This window comes from Sinocyclocheilus grahami, unplaced genomic scaffold (assembly GCF_001515645.1).
Source record: "Sinocyclocheilus grahami isolate Dianchi unplaced genomic scaffold, SAMN03320097.WGS_v1.1 scaffold53.1, whole genome shotgun sequence".
NCBI classification, from domain to species: domain Eukaryota; kingdom Metazoa; phylum Chordata; class Actinopteri; order Cypriniformes; family Cyprinidae; genus Sinocyclocheilus; species Sinocyclocheilus grahami.
In genome coordinates, this window is record NW_015505232.1 from 1,187,068 (window position 1) to 1,211,428 (window position 24,361).

The 24,361-nt window shown below is 35.0% G+C and overlaps 2 protein-coding genes and 1 long non-coding RNA gene across 3 annotated transcripts in view; all 3 read left to right on the forward strand.

Annotated features, from left to right (window-relative positions):
- Positions 1–2,592, forward strand: part of mmp30 (matrix metallopeptidase 30) — a 6,795-nt gene extending 4,203 nt beyond the window's left edge. The window contains exons 10-17 of the mRNA XM_016269623.1: positions 151–299; positions 1,042–1,167; positions 1,256–1,417; positions 1,553–1,685; positions 1,816–1,943; positions 2,026–2,185; positions 2,293–2,396; positions 2,489–2,592. Coding sequence (XP_016125109.1) covers positions 151–299; positions 1,042–1,167; positions 1,256–1,417; positions 1,553–1,685; positions 1,816–1,943; positions 2,026–2,185; positions 2,293–2,396; positions 2,489–2,592 — 1,066 coding nt within the window. The remainder of the gene's footprint in view (positions 1–150; positions 300–1,041; positions 1,168–1,255; positions 1,418–1,552; positions 1,686–1,815; positions 1,944–2,025; positions 2,186–2,292; positions 2,397–2,488) is intronic.
- Positions 2,593–3,646: 1,054 nt separating this feature from the next.
- acat1 (acetyl-CoA acetyltransferase 1) lies at positions 3,647–10,490 on the forward strand. Its single transcript, XM_016269571.1, has 12 exons — positions 3,647–3,823; positions 4,042–4,089; positions 4,183–4,300; positions 4,613–4,708; positions 4,817–4,917; positions 5,020–5,163; positions 5,420–5,570; positions 5,705–5,800; positions 8,323–8,436; positions 9,687–9,751; positions 9,834–9,991; positions 10,094–10,490. Exons 1-12 carry the CDS (start codon positions 3,752–3,754, stop codon positions 10,212–10,214), a joined length of 1,284 nt encoding a protein of 427 aa, XP_016125057.1. The 5' UTR covers positions 3,647–3,751; the 3' UTR covers positions 10,215–10,490.
- A 5,600-nt stretch (positions 10,491–16,090) lies between these two features.
- LOC107583437 (uncharacterized) lies at positions 16,091–18,936 on the forward strand. Its single transcript, XR_001609038.1, has 5 exons — positions 16,091–16,186; positions 16,961–17,071; positions 17,247–17,290; positions 17,680–18,478; positions 18,603–18,936. It is a non-coding gene; the product is annotated as an uncharacterized lncRNA (long non-coding RNA).
- Positions 18,937–24,361: the final 5,425 nt, after the last annotated feature.

The window sequence follows — 24,361 nt, forward strand, 5'->3', positions numbered from 1 at the left end:
GATAGATAGATAGATAGATAGATAGATAGATAGATAGATAGATAGATAGATAGATAGATAGATAGATAGATAGATAGATAGATAGATAGATAGATAGATAGATAGTTAGATAGATAGGATACTAAACATTAATTGTTTTTTTTCTCTTAGAATAACTGAATATACATCAAAGCTGAGCAAGAGAGAGGTGGACGCCACCATCTCTAATGCTTTCCAGCTCTACAGTGATGTTATTCCACTTGACTTCAAACAGATCTACAGCGGCACAGCTGATATCATGATTCTCTTCAAAGCAGGATGTGGGTATAAATACAGTACCCTCAAAAGTTTGGAATAATTCAAATTTTCTACATTGTTTTTGAAAGATGTCACTTATGCTGACTTTATTTCATCAAAAATGCAGTAAACAGGACTATTGTGAAACATTATTACAATTTAAAATACATTTACATTAAAATACATACATTTCTATTTGAATTATTATATTTTAAATGTAACTTATACCTTTGACGGTAAACCTGCGTTTTCAGCATCATTACTCCAGTCTTCAGAGTCACATGATCCTTCAGAAATCATTCTAACATGCTCATTTGGTGCTCAAGAAACATTTCTTATTATCAATGCTGAAAACAGTTGTGCTGCTTAATTTATATTTTTGCAGTGATGCAATACCATTTCAAAGTTTGGGGTAAATAGGATTAAAAAAAATAATTATATATATATATATATATACACACACACACTTTTATTCAGCAAGCAGACACTAAAATACATCAAAAGTGAAAGTAAAAATATTTATAATGTTATAGAAAATTTCTATTTTAAATAAATGCTGTTAATTTCTCTTCATCAAAGAAACCTGAAAAAAAATCATGATCTACACAAAAATTATTAATAATTCAGTACTGATAATAATGGAAATAAATTTAAATAGTAATATGTCACAATATTACTGTTTTATTGTTTTTATTTTAAAAAATGCATCCTTGGTGAGCATAAAATGCTTCTTTCAAAAACATAAACAAATTTGTTTCCTTTTAGATCATGGAGATTTTTACCCATTTGATGGGCCTAATGGGGTTCTGGCCCATGCCAACGCACCCGGTCCAGAGCAGGGAGGAGACACACACTTTGATGAGGATGAGAGGTGGACCTTAAGTTCACGAGGTGAATGCACAAATCACACAGAATCACATGCTTATGTGTATGTTAACTTTTTATTATTTATTATTAAAAAAACATAAATCTACTTCAGATATAAACCTGCTTTTGGTGGCTGCTCATGAATTCGGACATGCACTGGGACTAGAGCACTCCAATGACCCTTTGGCTCTCATGTATCCAACTTACCAATACATCAACACGGATGGCTATACACTTCCCCGTGATGACCGACTTGGGGTCCAGGCCCTGTATGGTAAGTGTTTTGTTGTGACAGAAAACACATACATTAAATACAATAGATCATATTGTAGGGCAACTGGAGAGCATTATCAACTATAAAACTCTCAATAAAGATGTATCCCCCCCCCCATTTTGTATCATGTTTTAGGAGTTAGAACATCAACAAATAAACCTGAACCAAAACCAAATCCTGGACCGAGCCCACCAGAACCATGTAAACGTGACTTGGTGTTTGATGCAGTGACCAGCATCCGTGGAGAACTGTACTTCTTTAAAAATGGGTAAGAATTTATTTATTTAATTTTTTTATATTTAATATATTTGATTACATGCACACACACTGTGTGTGTGGATGGGAGTAAAAATATATGATTAAAAAAATAATAATATTTAATTCTTCATTTCCATCAGATATTACTGGAAGAAGGGCTACTATAGTGGACTTTCAATGCATGAAATAAAATCTACCTGGCCATCCATTGACTCTGTTGATGCTGGTTATGAGTTCAGTGGCAGAGACATTAGTTTCCTCTTCAAAGGTAAAGTCATGTTTCCTAAAGTGTCTTTGGTGGTGTATAACAAGGCTTCAATAAATGCAGTTGTGTGGTCTTCCACATTCAGGTCAGCAGTACTGGGCAGTAAAAGGCAGAACTACTTTACCTGGATATCCCAAACCCATAACCAAATTCGGGTTTCCCACATACGTGAGAAAGATTGATGCAGCTGTATATGTAAAATCAACTGGGCGCACTTTGTTTTTTGTTGGAACCAAATACTGGAGGTAAGAAAAAATGAATGATTAGCTTAAATGAACCATTGTCTCCACTTAATATTGTGTTGATTTTTCAAAATAACATCAAAACTAATATAATTTTAACAATGGTGTAGCTTCAATGAAAGAACAGCTCAAATGGACAGAGGCTTTCCTAAAACTATTCAACATAATTTCCCTGGCATTGGGTCACGGGTGGACGCTGCTTTTGAAAATGATGGTGAGTTTAAACACTATAAAACAAAAACACTGACTATTCAACCATTCATTATTTAATGATGTTTCCTGTAATCATTTTTTTCTTCTTTTTAGGTTATCTGTATTTCTCAGAGGGTTCAAGGCAAACGGAGTATAATTTCATCTTAAGACGAGTGAATCGTGTTCTGTTGAACTATGGATGGCTGGACTGCTACTAAACATTTAAATGAAAATCAAAAGAAATGAAATTAATGTTTCAGTATTAATAATGTACCTATATTTTTCCTGTTTTTTTTATTATTTTATTATTATTATTATAGACAATGCCACATTGAAATATTGTATGAAATATCATTACAAATATATATATATATATATATATTTGTAATGATATTTCATACAATATTTCAATGTGGCATTGTCTATAATAATAATAATAAAATAATAAAAAAAACAGGAAAAATATAGGTACATTATTAATACTGAAACATTAATTTCATTTCTTTTGATTTTCATTTAAATGTTTAGTAGCAGTCCAGCCATCCATAGTTCAACAGAACACGATTCACTCGTCTTAAGATGAAATTATACTCCGTTTGCCTTGAACCCTCTGAGAAATACAGATAACCTAAATATATATATATATATATATTGCAATTCAGTTGTAACTCATTTTCTAATATAATAAATAAAGATAAATAGGAAAATGTGGATGCATTTTTTGTAAGCTGAACAAGACCTTTTCTATATAAAAACTAGTGGTGTTGCTATTAATATAATGTATTAACTTGTTCGAAAATACTTTTAAAAAATACTCTTTTAAAGTGAGTATAAAAGCATAAAGTCAAAAATGTCGGTAGGCATAGGCCCAATCTTTCATTATTTTGTCTTAACAAAAAAATAAGCAGTGAAGCAATTTTGTTTTATGTTATTAATATGATATCTGAATTTTATCTGACAAATAAAAATTAGAGAGGACTGTGTGTCACTACCACTACATTTAAAAAAAAAAAAGATAAACATTTAAACCATTTTATAAAAAGTCACATTTAGTTCAGGTTAAATTGAATAAGTTCAAGAAAACTTTCTCTACCAAAATTATAATAGGCTAACGAAATATAAGTGAAAGAAATAAAGATATAAGCGAAAGGTTTATGAAACCAACACTGAGACAAATATAGCATTTTTAAGAAGGTTTTACAAGCCAAAACTAGCTAAAAAAACGTAAGGTGTATTTTGACATAAACTACATTACCCATAATGCTCTGGGCGACGCCATGTGACGCAGACACACCTCTTACTGTGATTGGCTGCTCACTGTAAGCGTTCACTACACTCTCATTCGGAGCTTTGAAGGTGAAATTGGCTCTTTTGTGTATGCAGTTTTCCATCGCGATTATGACTTCCTGTGCTCTTTACAGTACACGCACACACCTGTGCAGACATCTGGTGAGTTTGAACTAAATCGATATCGATAGCCAATATTGACTATGCCACGAGACTTGCGGAGCAAGCAGCAGTTTGACTGCAGGCCTGTTTCATTGTTTACATTTTAAACAGTGCACCTCACTTGTTAAAAAGTAGATGTTCAAAATGTAAGGCGTTCATATAAATTCTACAGCCAATTTATTACGTCAGCGAAATAGTTTTTGAATCTGCCTTTGCAGGCACATACATATCTGAGCAGGACCTACAGCACACGACCGTCTCTAAATGTGAGTAAAATATTATGCGATTTGTCAGTTTATGGAGCCAGAGCGGTTTCTGTCAGGTGAGTATTTCTTCCTCTTTCATCTCTGTCTGGACAGGAAGTCGTCATCGTCAGCGCAGTCAGGACTCCTGTGGGGTCTTTCAGAGGAAGCCTTTCCTCAGTCCCTGCCACTAAACTGGGCTCCATTGCTATTAAAGGAGCCATTGAGAAAGCAGGTACAATTCTGATGTTCTTTGGAGGAATTCGTATTTTATCATATATAAGTATTTTTGATCAAGTAAATGCAGCTTTAGTGAGCAGTAGATATTTTTCAGAAACCTTAAAAAAAATATAAGCTAATAATCATTTAAGCTATAATAAAACCTCATCGACACATTTATTTTAATCAGAAAGGTGTGCTATTTGTTTCTACAACAAATGCAACATAGTTTGATATTTTGTATTCTAATGCAATGATATTCATATGCGTGTGTTATTATTTCTTCATTTTTAAGACTTATTTATATGATAAAATGTGTCATCTACAGGAATTCCTGTTGAGGAGGTGAAAGAAGTTTATATGGGCAATGTGTTGCAGGCAGGAGAAGGACAAGCACCAACCAGACAGGCTCTTCTGGGTGCAGGTGAGTCATGTATCACACACATAAACAAACATAACAAAAAATGCACCTTTTATTTAGGAATTAACAATGCAACTTCTCAAAGAAAAGTGTGTGATCTTCCTCATGTAGGTCTCCCTCTCTCTACTCCGGCAACTACCATCAATAAAGTGTGTGCTTCTGGGATGAAGTCCATCATGATGGCTGCTCAGAGTCTCATGTGTGGGCATCAGGTATTGTGATAGACAGTAGATTCAGAAAGTGTTGTGTGTGAAAGTGAGAGCATTTAGCGTCCTAATACAGCAGAGGTAGTAAATCTACATGATGTCTTCCAGGATGTGATGGTTGCTGGTGGAATGGAAAGCATGTCTCAGGTTCCTTATGTCATGGCCAGAGAAGTGCCCCCTTATGGTGGAGTGAAGATGGAGGATCTGATTGTTAAGGACGGGTTGACGGACGTCTACAACAAATTCCACATGGTACAGTTATTTTGAACCAGTAAAACCGATTGCATTGTATTTGCATAATAGTGAAGCCTGAAAATAACTATTGAGGCAATATAGGAAGTGAGTGTGGAAACATTGGACCGCAAATGTACTGTACGTAAACAAAAAAAATGTACTGTACGTAAACAGTGTTTACTGTTTAAACAGTACAGTGTTACAGTGTTTACTGTACGTAAACACTGGAGAGGCCATAATTGTGTAAAACACCTCCATACTTCCCCATTTTTAGGGCAACTGTGCTGAAAATACAGCCAAGAACAGCGGTATCTCCAGGGAGGAGCAGGACGCATTTGCCATTAACTCGTACAGCCGCAGCAAAGCAGCATGGGAGTCTGGCGTCCTGGCCAAGGAAGTGGTTCCTGTGAGCATCCCTCAGAAAGGTTGGTTTCACTGCTGTTGCTGTTAAGTTCCATATCATTCCCCAAGAATTCCCTGTTATGAGCTAAAATATTTTATTACACAATTTATAAATCTGATACATAATTGCAATAAAATATGCTCTCTCACCGCATAGGAAAACCAGACATCGTTGTGAAGGAAGATGAAGAATATAGGAAGGTTGACTTCAGCAAAGTCCCCAAACTGAAGGCTGTGTTCCAGAAAGAGAACGGTACAAGATTATCATTAGCCCTAGTGGAAAAGTACTGAACATAGATAGTGTTCTTCAAATTGTAAAAGTATATTTTTACAAAACTGTACATGAAAATAATATAAGCATTTAAAAAAATTAACATTGTAATAATCTCAAATGAAAAACTTGACTAAAAAGTTCATTTTAAATCATTGTTTTAATAATATATTTGTCCACCTGTTTTGATGTGCTGACTGACATTAAAGCAGATGTAGAGTACTTGATTATGATTTAACTGTAGCGTGTTATTCAATGTTACATTTCAAGTTAATAGATTGTAAATGTTATTCATTGCAGCTTCATCAGAACAAATGTGCAATTACAAATATATTCAAATAGCTGACATACAAGTTTCAATAGAAATGACGTTAAAGTATATTTTAGTTTACCTTAAATGCTTGTCAGTACATTCAGTAGTGCACTTCAACCATATTTCAAAGACAATAGAAGTAATTATGAAATTACATATAAAGATGCACTTAACTCCTACTTAAGTGGGTTAAAAAAAGCACTCTAAATTTGAGCTAATTGTGTTTATTATAGATTTGAACTATAATACATTTTAGGGCTGCACAATAAATCGCATGCGATACTTAACGCGCATCTGGTCAGTAAAGCCATTCTGTAATCAGCGGTAAATCTCCATCACGTGCGGGCTTTCACATAGAGCAGCATTAACTACATAGAGCCGTTGTTCACCGACAAGCTGCGCAAAATATGATCGTGGTTTTGCGCAGCTTGTCAGTGAACAACGGCTCTGTGTAGTTAATGCTGCTCTGTGTGATCTTCCTCATGTAGGTCTCCCTTTCTCTACTCCCGCAACCACCATCAATAAAGCGTGTGCTTCTGGGATGAAGTCCATCATGATGGCTGCTCAGAGTCTCATGTGTGGGCATCAGGTATTGTGATAGACAGTAGATTCAGAAAGTGTTGTGTGTGAAAGTGAGAGCATTTAGCGTCCTAATACAGCAGAGGTAGTAAATCTACATGATGTCTTCCAGGATGTGATGGTTGCTGGTGGAATGGAAAGCATGTCTCAGGTTCCTTATGTCATGGCCAGAGAAGTGCCCCCTTATGGTGGAGTGAAGATGGAGGATCTGATTGTTAAGGACGGGTTGACGGACGTCTACAACAAATTCCACATGGTACAGTTATTTTGAACCAGTAAAACCGATTGCATTGTATTTGCATAATAGTAAAGCCTGAAAATAACTATTGAGGCAATATAGGAAGTGAGTGTGGAAACATTGGACCGCAAATGTACTGTACGTAAACAAAAAAAATGTACTGTACGTAAACAGTGTTTACTGTTTAAACAGTACAGTGTTACAGTGTTTACTGTACGTAAACACTGGAGAGGCCATAATTGTGTAAAACACCTCCATACTTCCCCATTTTTAGGGCAACTGTGCTGAAAATACAGCCAAGAACAGCGGTATCTCCAGGGAGGAGCAGGACGCATTTGCCATTAACTCGTACAGCCGCAGCAAAGCAGCATGGGAGTCTGGCGTCCTGGCCAAGGAAGTGGTTCCTGTGAGCATCCCTCAGAAAGGTTGGTTTCACTGCTGTTGCTGTTAAGTTCCATATCATTCCCCAAGAATTCCCTGTTATGAGCTAAAATATTTTATTACACAATTTATAAATCTGATACATAATTGCAATAAAATATGCTCTCTCACCGCATAGGAAAACCAGACATCGTTGTGAAGGAAGATGAAGAATATAGGAAGGTTGACTTCAGCAAAGTCCCCAAACTGAAGGCTGTGTTCCAGAAAGAGAACGGTACAAGATTATCATTAACCCTAGTGGGAAAAAGTTTTTAACATAGTGGACTTCAAATTTGAGTACATTTAAAAGATAATTACAATTTTTTTGCACTTTGTAATCTCAAATGAAATTTTTTTTCTGTAAAATACATTTAGAAGCATTGTTTTAATAATTGTATTCACTTATTTTGATGTGTTGACTAACATTAAAGCAAATGTAGGGTACTTGATTATGATTTAACTGTAGTTTTATTCAATATTAGATTTAAAGTTATTAGATTGTAAATGTTTTTCATCACAGCTTCATCAGTACAAATGTGTAGTTACAAATATATTTAGGCTATATTATGACGTACAGGTTTCAGCAGAATATATTTTAGTTTACCATAATTGCTTGTTAGTACCTTCAACAGCACAGTTTAACCATATTTCAAAGACAATAGAAGTAATTATGAAATTGCATATAAAGATGTACTTAACTCCTACTTCAGTGTGGTTGGTTAAAACACTGAGCTAATTGCATTTATTATAGACTTAAACTATAATACATTTTCATGTAATTGCAAAAAACATGCAATTAAGTGTCTGAAAACATTATATTTAGTGTTCACTTAAGTATATTATTTTGAAGTATATTATGCTGTTTTTATGATATAAAGTTCTTCTTTTCCATAAGTGAGGATATTGAAAAAGTGTTTTCAATTCAAAAGACAAGTGAAACTTTTGTTTTTACAGGCACAGTGACGGCAGCCAACGCTAGTACGCTGAACGATGGTGCGGCGGCTCTCGTGCTCATGACAGCAGATGCGGCAAAGAGGCTCAACATCACACCGCTTGCAAAGATCGTTGGTGAGGCAATTCACTCCTCTTAAATTAAATTAATTTTTATAGTGCGTGTTGTTCATTGGAACAGATACTGCGGTGGTTGACAGTTTACGTAGCAATGTTTTATTTTTTAATCCCCAGATTTATTTTGCTCATGTTTCGTTAAGTTGTGTTTATTACAGTTTAAATAAAGTATCAAAAGCATGTAATCATATGGTTTTATTGAACAAAACTGTTGAAATATATAATGTATTATAAACAATAATAACGCATTATAACAAATGCCTGCAGAGGGCGCCAACGGCCCGACGATTGTTTTTACACATTACGGCACGATCTAATCCTTGTTTAATATTGACCAAACCTAATTTAATTAAATTGTCGACTTAATCTTTAATATTTGGCCATTTCTTTATGTCAGAAAAGCTACAGCCACTGTAATTTCTTGAATATCTGGACATCAAAATGTGTAAACTCAGAGTGAGGGTTTAAACTTTTATTTTGAAATCCCGATGAACAGTTGGCGTATTGAGAAAGATACTGATATATTCTCCTGTGTTTGCGTAGGTTTATAAAATATTTACTTTATAAATCTGATGAAATGGTGCATGTTACATTTCGAGATGAATGTAATAATTAACCCAAACTCACAACAATTTGCAGAGATGGAGTTTGAGATGCTCCACACATGTAAATGTTAGCAGTTTGTGTGGAGCAGCATTAACTGTGAACTGAGCCGCTCTAACATGCATGTGCGTAACCTAGACGCATGTAAATAATTAGCACATATATTTATTTAATTGATTCATAGCATTTGTAAATTCACAATAGCATTATGGTTTATTATGATTTTTAAATGGATTGAATATGTTATGCAGCCTTGGAAAACGGTCTAATAATGTGTTTTATGGATTCTCGTCCGTGGAATGCGCCACATCCGGTATTTTGCAGATTACACGACACAGGCAAAATGCAATTAAGGTTTTATAAAATCGCCTATTCGAATTTAATCAAGGAATCGTTTATTTATAGCATTTTTAAATGGTTACAACACTTTTTTTGAAAAATAAAAGTCTTGTTATTGGTAAAACTACACTATTTTGACTGAAAAGTTGTGTTACTGTCATGCTACTGAAAAATATAGTTGACTTGGTAGCTTTGCTACTTATAGCTAGCTGCTGAGATGTAGTTAGCTATTCATTCAGGGCCTGTTTTGTCAGAGAACTATGCTTGCTAGCTTCACATCTAAATCACCATTTTATCCTAATTCACAGCTTTTGCTGATGCTGCTGTGGCCCCCATCGATTTCCCTATCGCTCCAGCCTTCGCCGTCCCCAAGGTTAGCTGATGTTTATGTGTTTATTGCTAAGCTAAAGTGTTTTTGAAGTCCTTCAGTGTAGTAACATCTGTTTCACACACAGGTCCTAAAGGCAGCCGGTGTAAAGAAAGAAGACATTGCCATGTGGGAGATCAATGAGGCCTTCAGTGTCGTGGTGCTGGCCAACATCAAGATGTTAGACATTGACCCCAACAAAGTCAATATCAACGGAGGAGCAGTTTCCCTCGGACACCCAATTGGGTAAATATATGCAACATGCTTCTCATGCATCACTGTTCACTATATTGACATACTGTAATTAGATTTGCATAATAATTAATGTGCCGGTTTTGCGGTTTCTAGAATGTCAGGGGCGAGAATCGTAGGACACATGGTGCACAATCTGAAATCGGGACAGTATGGACTGGCAGGAATCTGCAATGGAGGAGGCGGCGCCTCTTCTATTCTGATCCAGAAATATTAGGACTTGCACTTTAGTCCACAGAATGTGTGTAGGATTTGGTCCTTGAGTCAGATATATCTTCATCATTAATGTGAGGTCAGTCCTGTTTTTCAATTAAAATAGGAAACAAAGTTTTCAGTGTTCATACAAAACAAACTTCTCAAATTGTAGTATTTATTCTGTGCTCTCAATGCATATTTCGTTATGTGGTGTCATTCTCAAAATAATGTTTTAATAAAAGGGTTTAGAAAGTTCAAATCTGTATTTGCAATAAAATAGAATATTAATTGTACAATTTTTTTGCACTTTGTAATCTCAAATGAAATTTTTTTTCTGTAAAATACATTTAGAAGCATTGTTTTAATAATTGTATTCACTTATTTTGATGTGTTGACTAACATTAAAGCAAATGTAGGGTACTTGATTATGATTTAACTGTAGTTTTATTCAATATTAGATTTAAAGTTATTAGATTGTAAATGTTTTTCATCACAGCTTCATCAGTACAAATGTGTAGATACAAATATATTTAGGCTATATTATGACGTACAGGTTTCAGCAGAATATATTTTAGTTTACCATAATTGCTTGTTAGTACCTTCAACAGCACAGTTTAACCATATTTCAAAGACAATAGAAGTAATTATGAAATTGCATATAAAGATGTACTTAACTCCTACTTCAGTGTGGTTGGTTAAAACACTGAGCTAATTGCATTTATTATAGACTTAAACTATAATACATTTTCATGTAATTGCAAAAAAACATGCAATTAAGTGTCTGAAAACATTATATTTAGTGTTCACTTAAGTATATTATTTTGAAGTATATTATGCTGTTTTTATGATATAAAGTTCTTCTTTTCCATAAGTGAGGATATTGAAAAAGTGTTTTCAATTCAAAAGACAAGTGAAACTTTTGTTTTTACAGGCACAGTGACGGCAGCCAACGCTAGTACGCTGAACGATGGTGCGGCGGCTCTCGTGCTCATGACAGCAGATGCGGCAAAGAGGCTCAACATCACACCGCTTGCAAAGATCGTTGGTGAGGCAATTCACTCCTCTTAAATTAAATTAATTTTTATAGTGCGTGTTGTTCATTGGAACAGATACTGCGGTGGTTGACAGTTTACGTAGCAATGTTTTATTTTTTAATCCCCAGATTTATTTTGCTCATGTTTCGTTAAGTTGTGTTTATTACAGTTTAAATAAAGTATCAAAAGCATGTAATCATATGGTTTTATTGAACAAAACTGTTGAAATATATAATGTATTATAAACAATGTTTTTATGTTGGTAAATTTGACAACATTCATTCTTCTGACTTCCTTTATCAGTCTCTCTAAACACAATAGTAGTGCTTTTTTTTTTTAAGCAAATGGGAAAACAAAAGTTATATTTGCTTTGGTCTCCCATGCACTACTATGTTTACCTATGACAACTTTGGCTTCTTAGAACCCTGGAAATGTGAAAAGGGTCCATTGAGGCAGTTTTGACCAACCTTACCTGGCTGATGGTGACCTGAAACTAATTTATGCTACAAGATTTTATAAATTGGAAAAAAAAAAATAGTTTGAACTATAATATGTTTGAAATGTGAATTATGTTTCACAATGTTTTGAAACTTACCAAAAACCATCCAAATTATTATTAATAACAGAATCCACACATGATATATCACTATTATCTTTACCACAGCATTGGTTAGCATCTTTAAAGCCAATTTTTAAATGACATTATGCTCGTAAGTGCAATGGGTCCTTGAGGATATTTTTTTCCTTTGGCCGAAGGTATGTTCATTTACTTGGTTTGTTAATGTACCTGTGTTATTAGATGATTTGCTGAAGGTCTCTGTTAATTAGTAAACACAATTAGATGCAAAATTAGAGTTGTTGGTGACATTAAAGAGATTCTCCACCCAAAAATGAAATTTCTCATAAGTTATTCACCTTTATGTCATTCCAAGCTTGAATGGCTAAGAACAATTTGAATTACTTTAAAATATATATATATAACACAAATGAGTTAACGATTTTTCTCAGTTGTAAGCAACATTTCAGCAAGAGAAAAGAAACGTTTTGTTCTTCCAGGGAACTTGACGGTGACTCTTTTCCGAGTCTATAAATAATCCACCTGCAGCACCTTGACCAAAAAACCCCCCTCAAGACTCCACCTCCAGACACCGCTCTTATCACGTCACATAACACCTTATGATGATTCTACTGAGTACTCGGAGACTGTTTATCAAGTCCTAATTTTAAGTTTCTTCCTTCTATTTGTCATTGAAATGTTATTGTGCTTCAATCAAAGAGACAGACGTGCGAGTCAAATATTAACAGGATGTTGTGAGAGCACTTGTAACGTCATGGATGTCAAAGTATCGGCTCATTGACTCAGTTACTGAATAACAGCAGGGCCGAGACTGACCCCTGTGTGAGAGCTGAGTTTGGAAAACCATGCATTTTAATAGTGCAGATGATCTTTGCAGCTTGTTTTTAATGTGGCAGTTGTGTGAACAGTGCGTCGGGAAATTGAACAGGAAGTCTAGTTAGCTACATCTTCTAACAGATTAAACCTTCATCATATAAAGCCTTGTAATGTTTTTATAGCTTTTAGCTGTTCAGGTGATTCTTGGTAATGTACGAAATGATTGAAATGATAACTTACAGTTGTCCTTGTTCATATATGTTTTCATATATGCCATTGAAACTAGCTAAAAAGAACACTCTTGTGTAACATAAGATTGTTTAGTTTTCTCAGATACACAAAGTTAAAAGGTCGCATCTGTTGACACACATGGGGGATAGTGTTTGATTTGCTGTTTGCCATGACTTAAAGGGGTATTTAAAGGAATAGTACATCTGATAATTCATATTTTTGTCATTTACTCATCCTCATGCCATTGTCTGCTGCTGTTTTCCCTATAGTGCAAGTAAATGGTGACCAGCAACTGATTTTTCAAGCTCCAAAAGTGTTGAAAAGCACCATTAAAAGTACCAAATCAGTACATTTCAAGTCTTCTTAAATCCTACAATAGATTTATGAAAGGGAAAGACTGGAATTTAAGACATTATTTGCTCATTCGCATATATATATATATTCAAATAATAGTTAACTAAAATGGAAACTAAAACAGCAGCAACAAAGAAACCTTACGTGAAATTAAATGAAATATTGAAAAAAAGAATTACTTAAAATATAAAAATAAAAACAAATTCAAAATATTAGTATTATTATTAAATATTAATGAAACCTATGTAGTATATCAGCTATAACAACACTGGTGCTTCAACAATACCAAACCTGTTTGATTCTCATGTCTTTTGCAAGTGAAAGGGAATATTTAGTGCACCTGCAGAATGCAAATTGCCTGCATGCTTAATTTGTACAAATAAGATTTGAGCTATGAAGTGGAAGGTTTTCAGTGTGAACAACTAAACTTTTGGTTCAGTTCCCACACAAAGCTACCATATGACTTCAGAAGACTTGAACCATAGTATTCAAATCACAGAGGCTAAAGTTAAGGAACTCATGGTGATGTTATGTTTTGAGAAAAAGAGTACATTTGCGTTTGCAAGCCGAGGAAACTTCTTTTAAAAGATAAAAACACATGTAATCTCATATGTTGCAGGTGTACCCCATTCAAAACTTTTACTGTGAAATTAAGTGAGCATGAAGGAAATGCCTTTAATTTTTTCCTATTATTGACACACCTCGTTTAGTTAGTTGCACAGTGATTTACAATGCAAAGTTGTGTCATCTATGTTGGAGAAATGTAAGTCCACTGTTATTCTTTTATTGTTGAAAAGAATAACAGTGGAATGCTGCAAGTTATAAACTCTTTAGTTCTGTTCACCAGGTGATATTTTATATTCACCCGACTGATGAGTGTTTCAGCTGGTTTACCAAGCAAAAGTGTGGCATTGGCTGCTCATTACACATACAGAGAGTCCGCTAACACTCAAACACAAGGAGAACCCTCTTGTCAGGTGAGTTTTACTATATATTATTATCATTTGTATGGCAAAATATATAATTTCATACAAATATGTTGCTGTTTCTGAGACTAATGCATGTTTTGCTGTATGTTCAGTCAGCAGATCTTAGTTTGAGAAGTGTTTTTTGGATTGCGTTTTGCAGTTCAAACGAAGCCAAAGGCAAACGATGCAGACAACAGATACGGTAACGACATGATCTATTCAGGTTTGTTATGATGGTATTTAATATTCACCAATGTAATATTAATATTTTTATATGATAATACCAACTCATACAAATATAATCCCTACCACAAAATACAACAACTATTATTTTTAAATATTAATAATAGCAATAATAATAGTTGTTGTATTTACTATTGTTTTTGTATGGTATTTTAATATTCAGCAATTAACGTAGTTGATAATATATTAACATTGAATATTACTTGGCTCCTGTTACAAAAAAATACTTCTATAAAATAAAATATTCATTCTGTTTATGTAACAATATAATATTTAATTTCAAGTAGTCTATACTGGACATTTAGACTTAAGTACATGAAATCTGAAATTAGGAATTTTTTTACCAGTGTTGTAAGATAAAAGCAAGTACAGCTCATTTCCTGTCTCTACTGCATGTAAAATGTTGATGAAATATTGAATATTGAAGTTAATCATTTATTACACAGTGTCATTAAAAGAGTAAGTAGTGAGTATTATTGTTCAAATGAGGAACAATGTTTATTTAATAGGTATGTATTTCCTGGAACAGTCTGCACATTGTTGTTAGTCATATAGTAATTGTTAACATGGACACAGTAGTCCAAAGTAACTTTTTTATGCATATTTTTCTAATTTGATATCCTTTTCAAGCAAAACAGCTTGTGAAGGCCTTTCAAACTTGAGAAACTGACAAAACCCTAGACTTACGACAATGTTTCTCAAGTGAACTATGGTTTCCAACATGAAGAGCAGCGGCACCCTCCGTATGCGCCTCCTTCTGGAATAAACCCGGCTTTACCTCAGTACCCCGGGCCCCCAAAACCCACAATATCTATACCAGAATTCCCCTCCGCCATACTTTTCAGAGATACTCGCCTGCTCAGAGCCTGCGTCAGTATACGCCTCAAACAGCACCTGTTAATAAACACCACACGGTCACACCTAGACCCTACCGTGACGTTAATCCGGTTCACAAAGGTATTTAATGCTTCTTAAAGGAATAGTTCACCAAAAACGAATCATTTACTTACCCTCACGTTGTTCCAAACTTGTATGGATTTCATTCTTCTGTTGAACACAAAAGATGATATTTTGAAGAATGTGTGTAGCCAAACATCATCTGGCACCCTTTAGTATTTTACTATGGATTACTATGGAAGCCAATGGGGACCAACAACTGTTTAATTACCCACATTCTTCAAAATATCTTCTTTTGTCTTCAACATACAAGTTTGGGTGAACTATTCCTTCTAACCTATTTTAGTCATTTTCATGTTCTAAATATTGGCTCTAATGAACTTTGATTCTTTGACAGCTTCCAGGAGAGAAAAAAAAAGGCCATTTATCCTTGGAATAGTCATCACCCTACTGGTCGTTGCTGGGGTCATAGCTGTGGTGCTCTAGTTTTAGGTTAAGAAACTCACACACTGGATGTCCTACAGTTCATCTACCCAGTGATTTCTTGCTCTCATGTCCTTTGTCTACTCCAACAGGTGTGTTTGATTGTTTGCAAGGGCGTCACTGTAAAACATCTTGCAGTGGTGTGATGGCGTGCAGGACTGTCCATCAGGAGATGATGAAACTCAGTGCTGTAAGAATCCCTTACACATATTGTCCGACATGTTGAATTGATCCCATTCGAAGATCTTTACTGTACTTTCTATTGTTGTATTTGTAGTTCGTCTGTTTGGATCAAATTTCCTTCTTCAGATGTATTCAAATGTGACCCAAAAATGTGAGAATGTGTGTGCAACCTCTGAATACAAGCATGTGAGGATATGGGATACGAGAGGTAATGCTAGAAGTCTGTTAATACTATTGTATAATGACCTTTACACAAGATTTCTGTTTCAAATGAATGCTGTTCTTTGAAACTCATCAAAGAATCCTGAAACAAATTGGCAGTTGCCACAAAAAATATTAAGCAGCTCAACTGTTTTCATTATCAATAATAATAATACCGTACTAAGTGCTTTATGAGCACCAAATCAGCATATGTGACCCTGGACCACAAAACCAGTCCTAAGGGTCAATTTTTTTTCGAAATTGAGATTTATACATCATCTGAAAGCTGAATAAATAAGCTTTCCATTGATGTATGGTTTGTTAGGATAGGACAATATTTGGAAATCTGGAATCTGAGGGTGCAAAAAAATCTAAATATTAAGAAAATTGCCTTTAAAGTTGTCCAAATGAAGTTCTTAGCAATGCATATTACAAATCAAAAATGAAGTTTTAATATATTTACAGTAGGAAATTTACAAAATATCTTCATGGAACATGATCTTTACTTAATGTCCTAATGATTTTTGGCATAAAAGAAAAATCAATAATTTTGACCCATACAATGTATTTTTGGCTATTGCTATAAATATACCCCAGCGACTTGTGACTGATTTTGTGGTCCAGGGTCACATATTAGAATGATTTCTGAAGGATCATGTGAAAAATTATGCTGAGAATTTAGCTTTGACATCACAGGAATATTAGTACATTTACAGAATGTGTTTTTGTATGAGGTGATTTGTAATATGTGCTGTGTGTTTGTGTGTGGTTTATCTCTAAGGAACGCTTATGTGGGTTATTAGGAGATTTACTCTAGAGCATCGACTGACCACATGCTGGTGAAGACAGATTCTCTCAGCTCTTCCAATCTGACAGGTTTTCACAGTAAAACGTGCGCAACAGAGTTCTGTTAATACATAATTTTCTAGTTCTTCATATCTAAAAGGTTTAGGTTTTACATGTTGGTTATTTTATAGCAGTTAACATTAATTAATTGGTTAGTAGTGTTCCCTATAATTAGCTTGTTTAAAAACTCTTCGTTTTATATTTCCCTTATGATAATTCAGTTCAGACTGTCCATCTAACAAAGCAGTGGCACTCAAATGTACAGGTTAGATAATAGTTGCAAGTTCTTTTTATTTTATTTTATTTTTATTTTTGTGTGTGTGTTTGTGAAATAAATATTTAGGTGTAATAAAACAACATTAATATTAAACTAAATTAAAAGGAAAACTGAAAAATATAAAAATAAACACAAATTCATAAGGTTATTAAATACTATAAAAGTACATAAATAATACAATAACACTGATCCCAATGTACACATTTGTTGCCATCTTTTACTCAATCTCATATGAATGATGAGAGTTTTCATTTTTGGGGTGAACCAACCTTTTAAATATTATAATTACTGTAAAATATTAATATGAAGTGTAGCTTGTAGCTAGGAAAGCTACACTTTTCACATACGCTGATACTGATCTCTGAATCCTGTTGTAGATTGTGGACGGGACAGCAGGACCCGAATCGTGGGAGGAACCACGGTGACCTCTAAGGCATTTGTGTGGCGGGTCTGTCATTACACCTTACTGGATCATCACAGCGGCTCACTGTGTGCATGAGGAAGTACTCTCGTTTAGTACAGTCTCGTTTGACAATTTATGATGAACTCTAATAAATGACAAACTGGTGTAGGAACTCCGATGCAAGGGATTGGACTGTGTATGCTGGATATCTGACTCGTACCGAGATGCTGTTGGCCACCGGCAATTCTGTAAGCCGAATTGTCACGCACAACTTTGAACCGAGGACCAATGAGAATGACATTGCCCTGATGAAGCTAAACGTCCACTCACGATTACATGTAAGAGTGAATTTTACAATTTTCCCCCAGCCAATAAGAAAATTTCACGATCATTTAATAATACTGACACGTTAAGTGACAATAAATTAAAACAAAGTGTTTTTGTTTCACACTTGATCTGTGCTGGCAAACTGGAGGGCGGCGTGGACTCCTGTCAGGTCAGAAACACACTCTGTATAAACACAGTTAGAAGCTGCTTGATCATTCAAAAGAGTAAATTAGAGTAGAGTAAATGTAATTTATGTGCCAAAGGCCAAATTAAATAAGTGCTCTTCCACACAGGGGGACAGTGGGGGTCCTCTGGTCACAAAAGAGAATTCTCTATGGTGGCTGGTTGGGGACACTAGCTGAGGTGATGGATGTGCTTTCAGAAACAAGCCTGGAGTCTACGGAAATGTGACCTACTTCCTTGACTGGATATGTGAACAAATACAGGTAAGATTTCAAATATAAATCCAAACTGTGTCACAGAAAATGTACTATTATTATTATTATTATTATTATTATTATTATACATGGCAGAAGAAAAACACCTCTTTTTGGAATTTTTTTTTTTCAGAGATATTAACTTTTTTTAATATAAAGATTTTTGAGAAGAGCAACTGATCCAAATCGCTGACTCTCAGGAACTGTGACAGTGTCCAAGAGACTTTTAATGTAAGATTTTTTTTTTATAGTCTTGTTTTTGTTTATTTTATTTTTTGCTTTCATATAAATGTTTTCACATAAATCTAAAATAACCAGTTATTTATTTTCACCAGTGTCAATAATGAAGTGAATTGCACATTATGCTACAATATGCACTTTTCTCTCTTTTTTTGTTGTATGTTTTGTATAAAGAGCACAATTGTAAATTTGTATATAATATTTGAACATATAAATTTGTAAAAATGTTGCAGTATCCGAGTCCATGTACAAAATTGCTGAAATATGAACATTTCAAATGTGAGATAGATAGATAGATAGATAAATAACATTTTTATATAAAGATATTTGAAAATGTTATCTGTACTGTGTATATATATATATATATATATATTATTGCAGTATTTTCATCTGTGACTAAATGATTCCAGATAACTTTACGAGATCTAAAATAACAGAGCCTTCTACTGGGTATATATTGCCGGCAGCCATATCACCCTGTAGCCCAAGACTGGTTGCCCACTAAAGCTAAGCAGGGTTGAGCATGGTCAGTACCTGGATGGGAGACCTCCTGGGAAAACTAGGTTGCTGCTGGAAGAGGTGTTAGTGAGGCCATTAAAATTATATATAAATGTTCTTTTTTGGCTTTGCGGAGCATTAAGTCTCATAATTAGCTGACCAAACCACAGGAGTAAAACTCCTATGACCCATTTTCCTCAGCTTTTCTTCACGCCTAAAAAAATGAATTCACACCAACCCTCGGAGTCCTCACGGTTCCTGGCTCTCAGTTAATCACCATTATGAAGTGTTATAGCATATTCAGCAGCAGTATTTAAACCTCTCCTTGGCCATTTTAGCAGGACCTTTAATCACTGCTCATTGAATTTGCGACTCTAATCGGCAGATGCTCAGTGGAGGAGATCAGCGTCTGCTACCTGTTTGTACCAATTAGCAGATGCGTGACACTCGGCTGACGGCTCTTCAGAGGGTTAACAGATGTGGCAATTACGGCCTCATTTGAATGAATGCTCAAGGGGTTCAACATAAGGGCTGCGCAATTACACGGCAGCCTGGGAACCCATTTCATCTTCAGCTTTATTCTCGGTCTCTGCGAGAGGGAAGTGTTGGCAGGGAACCCACCGTGTGTTGACAAACAAACCTGCTTCCCGTGATTTTTTTTTTTCCACCGGGGAAAATATGCTGAGAGGTCCATAAACCCCAAAATGCGATGCTGATTTAGCCCGCTCTGGCCTGACTCGGGCTGCAGGAGAGCTTAGTTATGATAATGAATGGTTTTAAAGGATATATTATTGTCCAGGAAATGGTTTTATTCAGATAGTAAATTAATGAAAGATGTAATAAAAAACAATTTGAGAAGAGCAACTAATTCAAACCACAGACACTGGTTTTAACAATGTCAAATGGATATTTAATATAAATTTATTTTACATTGAATTATTATATGCTGTTTTTATTTATTTATTTATAAATTATTATTATTAATTTAATTTATTCATTTTTTTGTTTTGTTTTGTTTGTCTTATCTACATCTGAAATATTTATTCATCAAGTGCATCAGGTAAAGTTAAAGGCTAAAAATAGAAATTAGTTACTCCAGTAATTCTTGACTTAACTGACATGAAGCCTACACTGTAAAAAAAAAAATGCGTAAAATTTACGGTAAAAAACCGGCAGCTGTGGTTGCCAGAATTTTACCGTAAAAAATACGGTAGCAACATTTGAGGTTTTACGGTTGTAACTTAAATTTACAGTTAAATACCGTAATTTCATTAACTGATATAATGTTACTATACCAACCTATTGAAATACGGAAATCTGTTTCATACCTTTGTAATACACTGGTAACCACCAAATGCAGGTGGTGATGAGAAAGTCACATTATGAACCAAAGCCCATCACAAGCAGCTTTTAAATAATAACATATATAGAGGATGCACAGTGTCATTCACACAAACACTAAACAGCATCATGGTAACACACATGAAACTTAAATAATGCAATAAACATTCATTAAAGGGGTCATATGACGTTGCTAAAAAGAACATTTTGTTGTGTGTATTTGGTGTAATGCAATGTGTTTATGCGGTTTAAGTTTATTTTCCACATAATGCACATTATTGTTGCTCCTCCATGCCCCGCCTTTCTGAAACGCGTCGATTTTTACAAAGCTCATCGTTCTGAAAAGCGAGGTGTACGCTGACTGGCCAGCTATCCAGTGCGTTGTGATTGGCTGAATACCTCAAGCATGTGACGGAAATGTTATGCCCCGTACCATACTGTGATGCCCTGTGTCCCGGCGCGACAAGACAAAAACAATAAAACCCATTACAAACGAGACATTTGTTGCATCCAGTGGGGACATAATTACTGATTATAATGACTTATACTGTCTTTTTACGCGTTGCGTATCGCGCTGCGTAAACATAAAACCATGTCTGGAGAAACGACAAACAAGAAGTGCTACTCTACACTGCTCAATTCGGAGCAATGGCGGATTCGACGAAGGAGTGGCCGGCGGGCTTGTGGCAACCACATGTGACGACCCCAGGCTGGACTCCGCTTCGTCCACGGTGAAAGCCGATCTGGTGATCCACTGCACGAAGTTGATGTATTTCCTCAGCGACCAGCACGGATCAGCTCTAGGCATGACAAAGCGGATATCGTCCTCTTTGGGAAGGCCAAACAAAGTAATTTCGCTTTCACAACGAAACACATAGCGTCTCCACAACATGGCGCCGGTGGCAACAACAATACTACAGCGAGAATAAAAGTTATGCCTTCTTTCTTTGCGTGAACATTTGGGCGGCGTTATTCAAATCTTCCCACACAGTGACGTAGAATGAGCCATTTTAGGAGGGCGTGGCTGACTTTTGATTTGAGACTTTAGTCTTTGCAACTTTACAGATCTTCTTTATGCACCAAGAGCTTGTAAAGAGACTGACTTCAAAGAGAAAGGAAACATTTAAATCGCATCATATGACCCCTTTAAACAACATTAGGTGTAACACACAACCCTAATATACAAAAGTGATAAGAAAAAACTAAGAAGAAAGAAACATGGTCATTTCAACAAAAAAACATCAAATTTGAAATATGACGCAGGGAATTCTGGGAATGTCAATTTAAGTCTTTTTCACTTCCAAAAACGGTATACTACCGTAAAATTACATGTAATGTCCAATACAGTTTTTCACTGTATATAGTAGGGGAATTTACCATTAACCATTTAACAGGTTTTTAGTAGCGTTTTTACAGTCTTTTACCATTAAATTCACTGTCATTTTTTTTTTGTGTACTGTAATGTGACACCATGTATAAAAGAGATTTAATAGCTTATTTTCAATCATATTGTGTCCTCAGAAGACTGTAAAGTGCAGATAAGTCAGATAGTTCTGTAATACTTGCTTGTATAGTTGCAAAATGTAAACTATATTAGTGATTAGCTTTAAATGTGACTATAAGGAATGACGATTTTAAGATATTATAAACATTATATTAAAAGCAGCCCCAGTCACAATTCACTACCATTCTATGGTTAAAAAACAACAACAAAAACATGATATTATGCCAACATATTCTTCTGTTACAGGGAAGACGATATGGTTTGGGAGTACATAATAACTAAATCTTCTTTTTTTTGTGCAGCATCCCTTTAGGCAGTCACCCAGGTGTGAGCAGGGCACATATTCTTCAGATAGGACAGATGCTGAGGTCTTCCTTTAGCTCTCACAGGAGGTTTAGTGTCTGCCGATCAAACAGAGTGTGTCATTTAGTCTGAGGGCCTGATCAAATACACTTGCCTCTGCAGCCAATGAGGGGGGAGAGCTTGTTACTGGGCAGTTATGGGTTTAGTCTCTCTCTCTCTCTCTCTCTCTCTGTGTTCTTGAGGTCGATGTCATACATCAGCGTTCATAGATTCCCTGTGTGCGATTCTACTGAACATCAGCAGTCTATGCTGCTTTTAAGATCAGCTAATAGCATCAACTCAGCTCACCTCAGCAACACCAGCAATATTAGGCTTATTAGAGGAACACTACCTGCTGACATCAAATTATTTCTGTATATAGGAAGTGTCAAAGGATAGATTCATATTTCTATTGCTTTCTGTTCTTTTTTACTCCGCACCATCGTCGTGTGATGAATTCTAAAATAGGCTAGTTATGATTTGAAAACGTCTGTAGCTAAAATCTAATATTTTCTAGTTATAGCCTAAACGGGATTTAAAAAAAAATTTTTTTTTACATACTGCATTGTAGATGCTAAAAGGAAATAATAAACGCGAAAAGGGTATGTATGATGCGCTAGTGTGTTTCTGCAGTTCTCCTGATAAACAGCAGGCGGCGTCACGGACTGTCAGGATAAACAAACCGCCTCAGATCGTAGTCCGGGCTTTCCCTTCATTTTCTCTCAGGTTTGGATAAAAATTGAAAATTTGAAAGTGTCACAAGATTAAGTATTAAGAATAGCAAAGTGTTTTAGACGATAATACTACAGAATGGCTGGAAAAACATGTTTGAAGACGTTCCCTTAGGAAAATTAACCATGGTTTTACCACAAATAAAGCCAAAAAAAAAAATGATCAGAAGAAATGGACAGCACCTGAGTTAAATATATGAGCGTCACAGCAAAGGGTCTGAATACTTAGGACCATGTGATATTTCAGTTTTTCTTTTTTTAAAAATCTGCAAAAATGTCAACAATTCTGTGTTTTTCTGTCAATATGGGGTGCTGTGTGTACATTAATGAGGAAAAAAAATTAACTTAAATGATTTTAGCAAATGGCTGCAATATAACAAAGAGTGAAAAATTTAAGGGGGTCTGAATACTTTCCGTACCCACTGTATATATGATCTTAGTGTTCATATACCATTTTTGACAACAGTATCCATTATTTTACAAAGAGTTTTCAATCTTGTTTTCCAGGATTTCATATAACGCATGTGTTTATTAATCTTTGTATTCATATATTAGTCGTCGTCTTATATAAATATATATTATTTCTAGAATATTATTGATTATTAATCTTAATATACATTGACAAACAATAGTTTTGATTTAATATTCATATTTTACAAAGAGGTTTCAAGTATGATTTCCAGGATTTTATATGTGTGATATTAGTACTCATATAGCCTTTATTGACTGCAGTTTTGATGTAATATATGTTTGTTATTTTACATACATATACATGCCTTGGAACCTGGTATAAATAGCAGTGATTGCATTTTAGTTCTCCTGTATGCTGTATAAATAGAAGTGTATGCATTGGATAATCCAAGACTGAATATTCTCTGCGATTCTCTTCTGCTTGTTCTGTGTTGGTCAGTCTTTCTGTTGACAGTTTTGTATTTAGGTCACACAGGAGCCCTCGGGCAGCAGTAAAGCATGTCCTCTACAGGAGTGATTGACACCTTCTCTGATGGTGACTGAAGTCTCCAGCTTCTCTGGGCTCCAGCCACAGTAATAAACCAGGACGGTCGGTCCTCGTCTCATTTCTTTAATTCAATGTTTTATGTGATACAATTGAGGCAAATAAATTGAGACTGTTGTAGAATAACACAATTAGTGTTTCATTTTTTTTTCTCTAGGATGCAATCATCTTTTATTTCCCATTAATGAAACAACACCTCATTTTATGGCCTACTGAACCGA

Excerpts from the sequence above, each read along its gene's own strand:
- acat1 (XM_016269571.1), top strand. The coding sequence starts at position 3,752 with ATGCAGTTTTCCATCGCGATTATGACTTCCTGTGCTCTTTACAGTACA. Across the intron at positions 5,571-5,704 it reads TGTGAGCATCCCTCAGAAAG|GAAAACCAGACATCGTTGTG; the intron begins GTTGGTTTCACT and ends CTCACCGCATAG. Across the intron at positions 5,801-8,322 it reads TGTGTTCCAGAAAGAGAACG|GCACAGTGACGGCAGCCAAC; the intron begins GTACAAGATTAT and ends TTGTTTTTACAG.